This window comes from Callionymus lyra, chromosome 19 (assembly GCF_982586985.1).
Source record: "Callionymus lyra chromosome 19, fCalLyr1.hap1.1, whole genome shotgun sequence".
In the NCBI taxonomy this organism is placed as follows: Eukaryota; Metazoa; Chordata; class Actinopteri; order Syngnathiformes; family Callionymidae; genus Callionymus; species Callionymus lyra.
Window position 1 is genome coordinate 17,584,424 of NC_141836.1, and position 16,255 is coordinate 17,600,678.

Below are 16,255 nucleotides of genomic sequence, written 5' to 3' on the forward strand. Positions count from 1 at the left end.
TACATACGGATCTAAATAAAATAACCTTGAATTCGGAATTTAGAGAATTATCAATCGACCATTCAGGAGTCAAAACAATCAAACATGTTATTTTAATCGATAAAATATACTTTTTTTTGTATGCAATGGGCCAAGATAATGCCAACATATGTTGCTTTACTTGCTTTCAAATATATATATATATATTCGTTACCTATTTGTTGGAGTGCATGCCATGTTTGATAAAGGCATTCGAAACTTAAAAAGTTAAAATTGAGACGATACATAACATTTTTTGGGGGTGATTTAATATAAAATTGTTACATTGTTACCTTGTTACATTTATTCAATGCGAACTGACCATAGGGGGCGCTCCAGCGTTAATTCTATATCATATTCAAACCAAAGATAAGACCTTTAAAAAAAAAAAAAAAATAGAAATACTTTCGCAACTAGTGAAGTTAAACCCATTAAAGTGCACAAATCCAGATTTGCATTGATGTCCTGCTCCATTGACACTGAGACAAAAGGCGTCTGCAGGTAAACAGGCGCTCGTCGCAGGCGTGAACTGCACCATTAGATTAGCGAGGCAGTGAGACGTTCCGCATCGAGCACCTGCGGTGAGTGGCGCCCCCGCGCACAGGGTGTGTCCGTGGGCGGGGACGTGGCCTCCCACTCCTCAGAGTCTCTTCGCTGGTCAGTATATGAGGAGGCGAGTTAGCCGGTCCTGGTCATGTCGCATCCAGCACCTTTGCTCGGACCGAACCTCATCCGAACTGCGTGACTTCTTCTTCTTCTTTCGAACCGTGGACGTTCCCGCCGCGACCTCAACATGCCGAAGTCATTCCTGGTCAAGAAGTTCTACTCCAGCAAGAAGCCATACCACAGGAGCAGCTACCTGGAGAGTCAAACTGGTGAGTTTTTTCTCTTACCTTAACTTTAGTTTGGAGTCGACAAGAGGGTCAAACATTATCTGCGCCGAGTTTTATACACAAGTTCTCTGAGAATAATTATGTAAACATGGATGTATTTTGGGTGTTAGATACTTGTTTATTGTTCCAAGTATTACAATTAAAAGATAATGACTTTAATCCTTTAATAAGTGACAGTTTAAGTGATAAGTGGGTGGTTTCCTGAGGATTATTTTTAATGTCTCCTTTTTTTTAAATTTACAGCCTATGTTCCAGAAAGTTTCCCCGTGGCCACCCTGCCGACCCAGAACAACAGCTCTGCCCTGACCTGCTTCCCGGGTCTGATCTTCAACTGCCTGGACGCCCTGATGACGCCCGCTTCCCCGCCGGTGACCCCGGAGTCTCTCCCCCCGTCGCCGCTCACCCCCCTGGACCTCACCAGCTCCCCGTTCAGCAGCAGCGGCGAGGAGGACGAGGACGCCGGGCGCTCCTCCGACCCGCCGAGCCCCGACGTCGCCCAGCCCGTGTTCCACTGCATGTTCTGCAGCAAGAGCTACAAGAGCCTCCAGGGGCTGACCCACCACCAGACCACACACCACCAGGCGACAGAGCCGGCGTCGGTGCCCGTGGAAGGGTCGACTCGCCCAGTCTTCCACTGCAAACACTGCCCGAAGGAATACACCAGCCTGGGCGCCCTCAAGATGCACATCCGGTCTCACACGCTGCCCTGTGTGTGTCCCACCTGTGGCAAGGCCTTCTCCAGACCCTGGCTCCTGCGAGGACACATCCGCACACACACCGGTAAGCAGCATTATTCTGGTAACATTGATCCAATTTATTGATCTCCTTTGTTAAATGATCTCCTTCCTTTTCCCCACCAGGTGAACGACCCTTCGCTTGCCAACATTGCAACCGTGCATTCGCAGATCGCTCCAACCTGCGCGCACATCTGCAGACGCACTCCGAGGTGAAGAAGTACCAGTGCAGCTCCTGCTCTCGGACCTTCAGCCGGATGTCCCTGCTGCACAAACACAACTCCTCTGGATGCTGCCCTGCTCCTTAAAAACAAGACATTCCCTGGACTCGCTGCCATCCTGGTCGCCTTTATGAAACTTTTTTAAAACTCACCTGTGGTGCCTTTTTTTTTTGTTGCCGCAGCTTGTTTTTTGGAGCAGCTGGAAATGCAGTTAATTCACAGAAGCTCAGTCGGTGCCGGCCGGTCCGGGACTTATTGCAGCTGTTTTTGGGGTGTGTGGATGCCATTCCTTGCCATGCATGCATACATGGCATGTGTGTATGAGCAAGTGTGTGTAAGGACAGCTGTCGGGGCCCGGTGTGGAGGCGGGGCGCTGAGAGACGAGCTGGCTCTGGACAACACATGACCCTCCACTCACCCTGCAAGCTTCCCCACATTTTCTATGCTGGACATGAATGGACCACTGACCAAAAGACACAGATTCCCTTGCCAAGTGTCTTGATGGAACCTTTTTTCTTTTTTTTGTAAATCAGGTTCTGTACTTTTCTGCTTTGTGTAAATAAAGAGTTTTGATTAAGAAATGTATTTTCTTGAATTTCTTTTTTTGGGGGGTCTACAGGTTTTCATAGAATATACAAAGTAAGTTTGTCATCAAAAAATATATATTCTACTACAATAAAAGATGTCGCATTAATTCAATGCATTAATTAATGTTATGTAACTCAATTGTGTGCTTTTTTCACCTCATTTTAGCTGGGATATGGAAATTTTAAGAAAACAGTCTTAAATTACAATCATATCCAAATGCCACGTTTTATTAGTAACATTATTACTCGCATACATTTCTAATGTTTTTAATGCAGTTATTATTTTCAATTTATGATCATTTGATTATGATTAAATGTGAAATTTCCAATTTCCACCATTTTAACAAAAACAAGTGGATAAAGATGTTCCGTGACAATTTTACAAAACACCAAAATAACACAAACTTGAAGTAACTTGAAGTAACTTGTCTATTAGTGAATGGGTTTCAACAGTTGTGTGGGGATATTGAGACGAAGAACAGTCTGCACTCCTGACTCCACCACCAAGATGCCACGAGAGTCGGTGCGGATGAACATATGGAGTATAGTCATTCACAAGTTCAGACTAGTAAGTGATTGTAGCTTCAACCAAAAATGTAAAAACATTAAAAAGAATGTTTTTATATTTAAAAATGAGCATTGACTCACAGCTGCTATTCCTTCAACATGGCTGATGTGAAGGGGTTTATCAAAAGTTTAGTATTAATTAACTCTTGTTGTCTTCTCATTTTATGTTCTCAAACATTTCGTCAGGTATTGTGTGCGTTCATCAGCACCGACCTGCGCTTCAATGGTCAGATAGAGCCCTGTGTGTTCGCAGTAATGGGATGGGTTTGTGTGATGTTGAGTGATAAGGGGCTCGCGTGCACACACCTGCCGGGCTGTCAGGAGAAAAAACACAGAGGTACACACATGTGGCCATGGTTCCTAAGCTCCAGGTGGGCCCAGCAAAAAAAAAAAATCAATTTAATAATCAGGAAGTGTGGTGACGTTGTAGAGCAGATGGAAAACAACAAGCTCTGAGATACAAACCACAACCATCTGTGGAGCAAACTCTGAGTTACCTTGTAGGAACTTTTGGTGAGTCCAGCTGAGGGCGAACATACAGTCGTACATATGGCAGCAATGTGTCGGCGATCCCCACTGCCCTCCTGACCCACTCACACTGACGCCAGCATGTCTTGGTGAGGTAACAACATGTTTCCTCCAATCACTCAGTGTTGAAAGGCAGATGCTTGTGTGTGTGTGTGTGTGTGTGTGTGTGTGTGTGTGTGTGAGAGAAAAGCTCCAGATCATGTTGCAGGACCCGACTTGCTCAGTATAAACAGCAACTCAAATGATGCACAAATGCTAACAGAGTCTGGAAATAGACTCTCATCAAAGAGAATTTGGCATTTTTTTCTGTCTACATGAGTGACCGGCGCTGGCAACGGTGGCGGTAAAAGCACATATGGGTCATTTTCCAAAAATGCTACAATAGACTCACATCTTTTCCCACCACAAGTATTTCACTGTTTTTATTGCGACCTAGATCTCACAGCCGGGCAGATCATCTATTTTTTTTTAACCACGCCAATTTGATGCACCGCATTGAAGACATAATACATCCATTTATTTCAAATTCCATATTTCTTTGTCAACGTGATATTAGAAATCAGAGACGTGTTGTTAAATATAGGAGTTTAGGTCTCTAATCTTGATCTTAAGAATTATAAGGTGGTACATTTCTAGATAGTCATTCACTTACAGTATAACACAATTAATTACTTTTGACCAGTTCCCTCATTTTAGTGTTGCTTGAGACCTTGGCTCCTGCAAGGATTTGGGCAATGCTTTCAACAGTTTGTGTCACTTCGAGAACCAGTCTAAGAGTCGTGACAGAAAATGACAGCTTCTTAAATTCAATTTAAAACTATTGATGAAAAATGTACAAAGTATAAATACCCATTTATAAACTATTTGGAACATGTATAAAGCCTTGAAACAAATTATTAAATATATATATATTAACAAACTATTAATGCACATTTACAAACCATTTATGCAAAAATTAATCCAATTGTGCAAACTATTTACAAATTATTCAAAAAAATGTATAAACCATTGAAACAAAACTACACACTGACGAAACAAATTCACAAACTATTGAAAAAAATGTACTCACAATTGAAACAAACTACAAAGTCGTAGAACAAATGTACAAATCTTTAAAACAAATTCACAAATTCAAATTCAAGCAAACTTACAAACAATTGAAATAAATCTACACAATCACAAAATTTCAAACTATTAAAACACATTCTGAAATTCTGAAGCTGGTCAGACAGTGGTATCTAAACTATTTCTAACATTTCAAATACTTAAACAGCATTTAAAATTGAGATCAATAGTTTTTTACTTTGCTTTTAATTTGAACTTCCCAGACACGGTAGTAACAGTTTATTTCGTTTAAAATATAATTTTGCCGCATTATTTAATTTTCAACAGTGTATTAAGATGCTCGTGCTACAATAAAACAACCTTGGATGTTCCTGTGGTCATCTAATTGTGTTAATATTCAAGTGGGATAAACCGTCTGCAGAAGTAACTATTAATATATAATGTTTACGACGGCGTAAAGCAGCTAAAGTGTTAACGGTGCGTCACCCTTCTCAGCAGGAGTGTGTAGGCGGCCGCCACGACGCCGGTGCTTTGAGGCAGTGATATCATTGAACCCGTCACTCCGAGTGTGTGCACCTTTGTGATATCGTATTAGTCCCCTCAAAGCGTTTTAGTGCTCGCAGCCTCACACACGCGGCCCCTGACTAATGTGACATTCCTGAGCCATTAGTGACAGTCATACAATCCTGCATCTCTGTAGAGCAATAATTTCATCTTCCCCTAACTGGGTTCATTCCGTTCATTATTTTGTTTACGGAAAACTGTCCAAACATCTTGGGTGATGTCGGGCCGCTTAGTTGAAGCCACAAAATGAAGGCTCGGAGTTGTTTGGCGGTGAGAAAGTTGATGTTTGACAGTTTGCAGCTGGACCTCTGCTGCGATGTGGACGCACACACACACACACACACGTTTGGAGTTCGTCATGTAACGCCGCATATAAGTGGGCTCCCTCACACACAGTTTGAGTTCAAAACCTGAAATGACAGTCTTCTCGCTGTGCTGCTTTGTTTGGGTTTGTGGACACAGGAAATGACTTGTCGACCACGAGGCTTGATGGAAAGCATCTGTCTGCTGTTTGTGTACAGATACAGTGTGTGTCAGCTGACGTCGGCTCCACTTGCTCCGAGAACGGTTCATGAGATTTGAGTGGAGCGAGATTTCCAGCAATATTTCAGGGCTGATTCACCGCAGGATCAGATTTAAGCCAGGAGGGTTGAATCGCTGGGTTAGAGTTTCAAACGCTCTTACAAATTTACCCTCCTACGCCGTGTCTTTGTCTGGAAAAAAAGTCCTAAGATCTCTGTCTCAGCTTCGAAGTTCATATAAATAATACAGCCATCACTTTAAAAGATACTCAATATATAATAGCTCTGTTTCTTTTAAAGAATCAAGTCTTGTCAGAGATAGAAAGGTCCTCTTATCAGAGACATTCTTACCAATTCTGGACCATGGAAATGTGGTCTACATGTGCCTCTAATACTTGCCTACAACTATTGCCTCTGGTCTATCAACTGTATGAAAAACTTCCATGTCCTCTTTGTTTGAAAGACACTACACACATTGGATTACTCTGGTCTCTATCCGCCTCTTCTCGGCTTGGTTCCCAACTATTTATCACATTTCATTCGCGAACCAGAAGCTCAAGCGGAGAAAAACGCTTTCAGTTTCTCTGCCCTGTCTTCTTGGAATATTCTCCCAACTGAGCTAAAATTGCAAACTTATATTTCACTTGGACTTTTTGCTCCATCTTTAAAAGACAAACAACGGAAATCCACTGAACATGCCTATGTTTTTAAATGTTTACCGTTTGTCTAGTTGCTCTCTTGTATGTCAGTGTTTGTTTTGTACTTGTTGCCTTCCTTTTGTTTAACTTTGATGTGAACTTTCTTGGCCAGGTCGTCCTTGTGAAAAGAGATCTTGCTCTCAATGAGGCTTTATCCAGTTAAATTAAAAATAATAAAAACATATAAATGTCAGAAATTTACCAAAAATTGAAGCCTCTCGGTTAGAATTTTCCAGGTTCAATTTCCAATTTTTCCCATCATTCCAGTTTCCGTTTTCAACTTGTCTTGAGTTGTGTGTATACATGGCGTCTAAAACAGAAATGACAAACCTATAAATTACAGTTATTGTAAAGGATGACAAACAAAAGAAATGGAAGAGTGGGGGAAGAGAGAAGAGAGAAAGTTCTGGTGGATTTTGGGTCTTACAAGAGAAAAAAAGATTATCTTTATTTAATGTGGTATTAATTCTATTGATAGTGGACTTTTTTGTAACACTCTCTCCTCCTTACATTTATGAAATGAAATTCTGGAAACACACTATCCCTGGTCCAGATCTAGTTAACACTTTAATCTGACAGTTTTCATTTGCATTTTAACATCCTTTAAATAGTTTTAATATGAATTCCGCATTTCTTCTTTCTTAAATACAGTGTTTTGATATTTTTTTACTAAAAGGGCAATACCTTTATTGTAAATAACAATTCTAATTGTTAATTTACTTTTCTGTTTTATGCTGTATTATAAGTATGTTTTATCTTAACCATATTTTGACTCTAGTAGGCACTTTTGTTCAATTGAATTTGTGTCACAATTCTTTGTCAGTAATCTTATTTAATCGAAAAAAAAACAAGAACGTTTTGTTAAATATAAAAATGACATTTATTTTGTTTGGTTTTATCACACCCTTAGATGTTGAATAAATGACAAATAAACATATTCTTATAATAAAAAACCTTATTGGATAATGCAAAGTTAGTTAGTGTATTGGAGATAAGCGGGTGTTGTAATGACACTTTGGGAGTAGATGTGGGGGTGATGTGTCGTGTGCTGAGGAATGAGCCGTCTTGTTTATCGAATCAACAGGGGGCTGAATTTGCAGAGGAATGCCACATGTTGCAATGAGGAGCTGATCAATGACATGCGCTGACACTTTGGAGAATTATCCATGGAGTCACTGAACTCATCGGGTTATGACGTTTCTTTTTTTTCAAGACAGGATATAAAGGGCTGTACGTCCTGCTGATCTCTTCAATAAAGTGTGTGTGTCAGGTTTCTTCCCAAAACACAGAGCCGTTGTGTCCCACGGGGTCAGGGGGCACAGGATGAGCCATAAAGGGACATGATGGTAAACAGATGAGACTCTTGTGTCACCCTCAGATGCACTCAGAACATTTACAAACCAGAAATAAAGTTAAATTATCCTTCCAAGTGTTCACGGAAATATGGGGATTTTTGTATGTCACACACACCAATTAGCACTGTTGAGAAGCACATGATCGAAATAGAAACACAGAAGCTATTTCAGGGTCATTCAATTAATAACATTCCCAGCAAATCCAATTTTCCAATAGGATTGACCTTCAGATGTTGTGACGTAGCGGACGTTTAAATGCTCTTTGAGTTAAAAAAGGAATTTTCTTCAGTCGAAAACATCCGTTGTCTCCGTCATACAGAAGTAAAATTGTCATCACAGGATTGACATGTAGTTCAGCGACCCACCAGGAGGGGCGCACACTTCCTGATCAGGAGATCAAAATCAAAACATTATTTTCTTTTCCTGGTTTTGAGTGAATAAAATCAATTTAATAACATAAAATAAGGAGTTTAGCTTCTGTTTATAATGTTATGGTATAAAAACACTTTGAAATGTAATTAGAAGATTTTGTTCTTGTTTTTGTAGCCAAAATTCAAACTTCACTGATTTTCTACTCACCGTTGTGTCGACGAAGGGTTGGAATTATTTTCATAGTAACCCATTTGTTTTTAGAGTTATAGACAAAAATGCAAGTTCATTTTAATGAAGGGTATGATGATCAGTTGTCTTCATCTTCGTCCAAAATGTCTCACTTAAAAACATCCAAATACCTCGATACTGCTCGTCTGTAACGTCCATCTTGTATTGGAGCCTCCACCAGAGTAATTGTTTAGAAAAAAGTCAGTTTGTTCAATCTCATTTGTGGCAGAAGTTTAAAGAAAACAAGTGATACAGACTGGAACTTGTTAAATCTCGCAAGCTTCGAGTATAGACAGTAGAACTTAAAATATAGAATTTTCCGGAAAGATTCTTCTTACGAGCAGTATGGAGGTATTTGGATGTTTTTAAGAAAGAAACAGATTCATTTGAAAAAAATCCCAACCCTTAGTCAACATGAGAGTGAGTAGAAAACAAAGTTTGAATTTTGGCTGAACTATCACTTTAAGGCAATTTTTTCTTCGGCCCATCAATAGCCTGGCAGAGGGGCCATTTATGGCCCCTGACCAGATTTCATGCGGCCTGTTGCAGTCATTATAAACTGATTTATTCAACCGTAGAATTTAAAATACAAACTGTTTTAAATTCTAAAATAGAACTATTTATACGTCCGACACGCCTTACATACAGTGGTATGAAAAAGTTTGGGTACCCCTGTACATTTTCATGATTTTCCTTTATAAATCATTGGTTGTTTGGATAAAAAAATCCAGATAAATATATATTATAGGAGACAAACACAGTGATATTTAAGAAGTGGAAAAAAAGTTTATATGATTTACAGAAAGCGTGCAAGAAAAAGGGTATGAGAAAGGGTATTTATGGAGGCCAATTGTAAGTGTTTCTACTCTTTGCATCTTCTCTGAAGAATGGCAACATGGGAGCCTCAAAACAGCTCTCAAATGACCTGAAAACAATGATTGTTTAACATCATGGTTTAGGGGAAGGATATAGAAAGCTATCTCAGAGATTTAAGCTCTCAGTTTCAACTGTGAGGAACATTGTGAGGAAATGGAAGACCACAGGCACAGTTCTAGTTAAGGCCCGGAGTTGCAGACCAAGGAAAATCTCAGATAAACAGAGGCGCAGGATGGTGAGAACAGTCACAGTCAACCCACAGACCAGCTCCAAAGACCTGTAACATCAACTTGCTGCAGATGGTGTCACTGTGCATCGTTCAACTATTCAGCGCACTTTACACAAGGAGATGCTTTATGGCAGAGTAATGCGGAAAAAGCCTTTTCTCTGCACACGCCACAAACGTCAGCCAGCTTCATTTTGGAATAAGGTGCTGTGGACTGATGACACTAAAATAGAGTTATTTGGGCATAACCAGGGCTGTGTGTCTAGTGCAGGGAATGGGAATCTTGTTAAAGTTGAGGGGCGCATGGATTCCTCTCAAAATCAGCAGATTCTGGATAACAATGTCCAGGAATCAGTAACAAAGTTGAAGTTGTGCCGGGGCTGGATCTTTCAACAAGACAATGATCCTAAACACTGCTAAAAATCTACTAAGGCGTTCATGCAGAGGAACAAGTATAACGTTCTGGAATGGCCATCTCAGTCTCAGGTGTGATTTAAAAGCGGGCATGCTCGGAAAACATCAAACCTGACTGAACTGGAGAGGATTTGTAAAGAAGAAGTCCAAAATACCTTCCACCAGAATGCAGACCCTAATTGGAAGCTATAGGAAGCATTTAGAGGCTGTTATTTCTGAAGAATGAGGATGCACAAAATAGTAATTTTTATTTTGTGATGCCTACATTTATGCACAAGCCTAATTTTGTCTTAATAATTCTTGCACACTTTCTGTAAATCATATATATATATATATTATATTATATTCACTTCTCAAATATAACTGGGTTTGTCTCCTATACGATATATTTTTTATCCAAACAACCAAAGATTTAAAGAGGAAAATCATGAAAATGTACAGGGGTTCCCAAACTTTTCCACACCACTGTATACAAATACCACCATTGTGTGTTGTACTGGTGAAAGATATAGACACTTTGAATTATATTATTGGAATTATTTAGTTGAAATAGTAGTAAGCATGTCGACTTTGTGTTTCATTTTTATTTTTCATTTATTTAAAACACTGAAAAAAAAGATAATTTAAGTTGCAATTCAATAAATATATATTAAAATTATATAGAAGTTATAGAAATGTGTATTAAAAAATGTATTTATCAGTGAGTTTTGATTATTATGACCAAAAACTGAACAAAACCCCCCCACAAACGCTTGGAAAGAAAGGCTTCTCCGGAGGTAACATGACCGTGACTTAAAACCCTCCGCTTCATTGATTTGCACACCTTCATCCAGGTGAAAAAGGGCTGGCAAAAAAGGGGGGTCTGAATTATAGGGCGTGTTTGAAAGGAGACCCTGTGTGACTTTAGGCTTTAATTTTGTAGATAAAGAAAGTGCTTTTTGGGACAAAAAAGGTGTTCCAACACGACTTGAGACAAGACGAAGGCGAACCACACAGAGAGTTGACCAGCAAGTTGTGACACGAGTGTGCGGCAGCACGAGGTGTCACTATGAAGCAGGTGTGTGAGAAAACACAGACTGGTGTATCAAAATTGGCCAATGATGTTGCGAAACACCCCGACAGATAATTCACTTTTCTGATTCACCCCTTTCATGTGTGTCATCCTCTCCTACTCACCGCAGGTATTCAAGCATTTGCCCTGGAGGGGGGCGCTGAGAGGTGCAAGGTGCACTTTTGTCCTCCTGTCAGGGCCTGCACGGGCCCAGGGGGGCGGGGAGGGGGGCACCAGCTGAAGGAGCGGGACACCTCTATTGTCCCGGGCACATTCCTGTCAGCGAAGAAAATGGAAGGGAGAACCAGGGGGTTGGGTTGAGGCGAGGGGATGAAATGCAGGGACTTGACACTGTGTATGCACAGATTGCCTTCCCTCTCCTCCTCCTGCCTCGTCACGTCCCTGGAGGAGCCGCCGATGCACCTGCCCTGAAATCCACACCCCGGGGGCCAGACGCCTCTCTGCCCCACAGAAAGGCAGCATGTGCCACACACAATGGTGTCTTCTTACGGGCTTAGGGAGGCACCCCTGGTCCAACCACCCCTACATGAGTCTCACTTTTTTTTTTATCAGGAAGTGAAGTGATGTTGTGATACGTGTCCATCTGGGACGGACAGCTTGTGGAGATGTCATCACACAGGCCCGAGATGCTCCTGCATTGTTCATCGGTCAAGGAGTCTGGGGGCTCCGGTAGGAGTTCTGGTTTCAGCAGGGACAGCTGTGTGGATACTCAAGATGCAGCGATGCCCACCCCCTCTTCCTCATCGCTCCGTCACAGCCCAGCAACCTGCCTTCCTTCCCCGGAGCGCCAGGTTTTAGCGAGGGTGCGCTTTACAGGTCTGTGCACAGACGAGGGGGACAGGTGTTCGGGGACAGGAGGTGCCGTGTGTCCTGGGGGTGTGGTCAGGTGGTGAAACACCTGTCCCTACTTGTTCCAGAGGGTTCACTTACATGCAGGAGCCGGACTAAGCAGCCTGGCATGTGTATTTTGGGCACTTTGGATCTTCACTTAATACTTATTGTCCCGGGAGTCCATGTGCAGAAGTGCCTCCAACAACTGTCCATCAAGCATTTACGTTTGGGTCCGCAGTGGCATTCCTGTGCCATGAGTCATTGTGGACAAGTTTTCAATTTATGTTTATGGTTGTGTACCTGGAAGAAAAGTCTTTAAAAGAAAATGGGGTCGTTTACAGATAATTATAAACACATTTTATACTTTCAGATTTTTAATCAATTTCAATGATAATAAATACAAAAAAACCCACATCCCTGCAATTCCCACCAACTTTGAAAATAGTTACAAAAAAGAATTGTTAAAAAAAAAAAGATAAATAAAAACAATAATATAAATGATACATGATACATGTTTTTAAATGGACTTTATGAAAAGAGAAGATGATAGAATTATCCTCACAGATAGAAAATATGCATATATATGCATATATATATATATATATATATATACACACACAAAGTTGAATGATGATAAAGGAAAACAACAACCTGCCTTGTCCCACACACAAAAACCTCTCATACCCCAGATTGAGGTGCAGATGAACTATATTATAGTTTCACAAATCACTCAGTTTCATTCAGTTTATTTTGGGTTTTATTTGCTCAGGTAAGTCGAGCATATGCGCTCAAGCAGAGAAGGATACAAGTTGTGAGGTTTGTCCACAAATCAGAGATACTAAAATAATTGTGAATTACTCTGAAATGTACGAACATCGCAATATGACAATCAGACTCATATTTCCTGTTACAGACAGTAAATGTACTTTTTGTTTGGCCCATAACCTCGACTGTTCTTATATTAATAGCTGGACACCTCTGATATACAATATTTCATAGGTCTGCCCCTGGTCCTCCCCCATTAACAACACGTTGGCTTTTCTTCATGGATCTACTTCAAGCTTTTACCTGATGACCAAGTTTATAAAAGTATGAGGTAAAAAGTAAATATTAGTTTGTATTTTGAAAGCTGATTTGAGCATTTCTCACTGAAATCTAACATCATCTTTTGTTATTGTCATCTAACATTATTTAAATGGATTTGTATGTTGAAGCCCTGTGGAATTGAGTTTAAGTCCAAGTGAAGGAAACTCATTTTTTTATTTAAAGTCAGGGAAGATGTGAGAATTAGCTCCTTGGCAGAGGTATGAGTTGCGTTGTCCGGCAGTGGTAACAAAGGTACACGTGCATCCAGAAGAGAAGTAAAAAAAAATACATAATTTAAAAGCATATAAACATTTGATTTATTTGTTTGTAAGCGAGAGGAGGAGAATGGCTGACGAGAGAAAGGGAGGGCGAGGTCAAAGCAGCCTAAAGGCCATTGTAAATTCCTCGCTGGCTCAACCAAAGACATTCTTCTCTGCTGTTTTTCTTTCTAATCTGGATGCTCGGATTACCAGCTAGAGGGCCTGAGTGGCACGCATGTGCCCAAACATGCACCGACACTCCTCGCCGCAGTCCAGCCCTGCGACTCTGCAGGAGGCTATGCACTTTAAATCTGTGACTGAAGGTGCGTTTGCATAATTGAAATTAAAGAAACAACACACACTGAAGTCATTACCTGAGAGCTTGCATTTCTGAAAGACTAGAAAAACAAACCCCCTCCGAGGAGAGTGCTGAGAGGATTCACACATGACAGCCCCCATGTAGTGCCACGCACATTTGAAGACCCCCAATAAAGCTCAAGGACTCCTGATAAAGCCTTTCCAGATGTGCCCATATCAGCAATGCCACAATCAACAATAATCAGTAAAGAAAACCTCATAAATGTGGCCCAAAACCTTGAAATTAAAAATTAAATAGAGCACTTTGTATAATTTAAGAAACCTTTAAAGATGAAAAAAGAGTATAAAAGTTGTTGAAAATAGTTTATATATAAATAAATAAATAATTTTCTTATACAGACATTTTAAAGCAACAACATTCCATGTAAAAAACATAATTATTGTCATAAGAGAGGGATTGTAATGACACATAGGTGCATTAAATTAAACAAAATATTCTATTTTGAAACTTTCCACCACAACACGATATGATGTCACAAAGATGTAAACACACGGAAAGATCCCAACAGCTGGACAATCCCAGCAGGTCATGGTGACAAGAGAGGGGGGGGCTAAGGTGCTCCACTGGGGGGCCGAGGCCACCTGTCACCGCTCGATCCACCAGACTATAAAATCACAGAGTCTCTGTCGCCACTTTCAACCCCCGAAGCCACTTTCCTACTCCTGCTCCAAGACCAGGTTATCCCCATGTCGGTGAGAATTTAGAGATTTTAAATAAATTATTTTTTTAATTACTTTTGGTATTCGTTGTCACATAATAGGTATTTTATTCTGTTTTTATTACAGGCTCCACATATTGTCAGAAAAACCTTCAAATAAATAAATACATTTCAACAATTCTATGTATTAAAGTAACAATTACCCTTCATTTTGTATTTTTACTTTAAAAGCCGCTTGATAAGTATAATTACATCATATTTGTGGTAAAGAAATACATTTTTCATTCTACCTTACTTTATTAAATACATAAAAAAATAATCTTTCCTTATGTATTGATACAAAAAATATTTGTAATAAAATATGATCTCCTTCTCCATACAAAAAAAACACCAAGGTGCATATACACCTTTTCTATTTATTTTTAAGGGAATTATTTGTTTCATATCACTTAAAACGATTTTTTAAATAGTACAGAATTAAATGGTAATTTATAAAATTAAGAAAAATATATATATTCTGAGGATTACACTTGTCTTGTAACAATTGACATATATATATATATATACTAATAGTAACACAGAATTTAATCATCCTTTCACTCGCCCCAAAATTCTGAATTATAAAGCCAAATAGGACGAGGAATGAATGAGTCCCTGAGTCTATTAGTGTTGCATCTGGGCAGGAGCATTCGTGCACTCCATCTGCTTTCAATTGTTTCCTTTTAATTCCTCTTTTTGAATTGTTTTCATATCATAATAGTTTCCGTAAAGTCACCTGCGCCCGCCTGATGAACCTCAACACATCAGATAAATATAATAAAAGTGAAAATAAACAAACAAAAAAGAAGCTTGTGCTGATTCACACCTCGCTTGGCTGCAGCGGCAGGAGGTTCGACGCCTGAACAGGTGTGTGGAGAAGAGAGTGAATGATGAGGAGAGAGGGAGAGGAGAGAAGGGAGAGGAGAGAGCGCCAGCACCTGTTTTTTTTGTTTTTTTCTTCGGGTCTCTCATGTCTTCCTCTCGGCGGGCTGGGGCTTGCACTGCCTCGCCTGAGAGCAACACATTCAAGTCTGATCACCTGCTCAGATATGTGTGAGCGCGCCAGCACAGATCAACAAGATCTGGATGAGCCCGGGATGATAAATAAAAGGGTCTGACCTTTGACCTTACCGTTTAACACATAATGTTCCTTCGGAAATTAGTTTGGATTTTATTTCATTATTATCTAGTTTCATTTCCCTTCCGTTTCCCTCTTTCAGATCTAGATAAGACGTTCCTAAGTCAGAGTGCAACATGATCATGACGAGTATAAAAGCAAATATCACACACACTAGCAAACATTCCTAGAAGAGTCGCTAGTTTTTTCACCCCTCAGTTATCTCTAAAATTCACCTCAAAATCTCCACAAATGACAAGCAGGTGCTGTTATTCTAAAAAAGACCCCCTCCACCCCACCCGCCTTTTCTTAAAGGACCACCACAACGGGTCTAGGGGTTCCTCGCTCATCTCCACCAAAGAGGGGCAGTGGTCCAGCAGAGCTCATTAACCTCCCGGTGGAGGGACTGTGGGAGGGGGGGATCAAAGTGGCAGGATCACTGCAGACTCACCCAGCAATCCTACTCTGGGGGTCTGGAGCCGCAGCGTCTCACCCCCTAATGAGAGGCCGTGACACGCGCAGACATCCACACACAGTTTAACCCCTCAGGACCAGCTGGAAAAGAGAGTCTGACATGCCTGTCGTAACCCCCCCTCCTGCCTGATCGTCCCTCCTTGTCTTCCAAACTCCACACATTCCAGTGATAGAGCTGGTGGCTGCTGTCCACTTAGAAAACGCTTCACAGGAGATCAATATTGAGGAGAAAATGATATTTTTACTTGCATACTTTCCTTTTCCAGTCAAATTATTTATACAGAAGGTTAAGATCATTAATGTGGTTATTATTTTTAGTTTATATTCAAAATGTACAGACATTAAATAAGTATTGCTTTTAATCATTTCAAGTATTTTTAAGGATAAATTAAGTATTTTGCATTATCAGCTCTATAGATATGCTGAATGGGTGAGAAAGAGTGGCTGGGTGGGTCATCAGTGACAGAGAAGG

At 40.4% G+C, this 16,255-nt stretch overlaps 1 protein-coding gene across 1 annotated transcript; it reads left to right on the forward strand.

The window, feature by feature from the left end:
• Positions 1-691: 691 nt before the first annotated feature.
• Positions 692-2,415, forward strand: snai1b (snail family zinc finger 1b). The gene is made up of 3 exons (XM_087781247.1): positions 692-893; positions 1,155-1,691; positions 1,772-2,415. The coding sequence occupies exons 1-3, from the start codon at positions 812-814 to the stop codon at positions 1,951-1,953; spliced, it is 801 nt and encodes a 266-aa protein (XP_087637373.1). The 5' UTR covers positions 692-811; the 3' UTR covers positions 1,954-2,415.
• The last annotated feature ends 13,840 nt before the right edge of the window (positions 2,416-16,255 follow it).

Bases quoted from the DNA above. Each gene is read 5' to 3' on its own strand.
- snai1b (XM_087781247.1), top strand. From the start codon at position 812: ATGCCGAAGTCATTCCTGGTCAAGAAGTTCTACTCCAGCAAGAAGCCA. The intron at 894-1,154 runs GTGAGTTTTTTC...TTAAATTTACAG, and splicing joins CTACCTGGAGAGTCAAACTG to CCTATGTTCCAGAAAGTTTC. The intron at 1,692-1,771 runs GTAAGCAGCATT...TTTCCCCACCAG, and splicing joins ACACATCCGCACACACACCG to GTGAACGACCCTTCGCTTGC.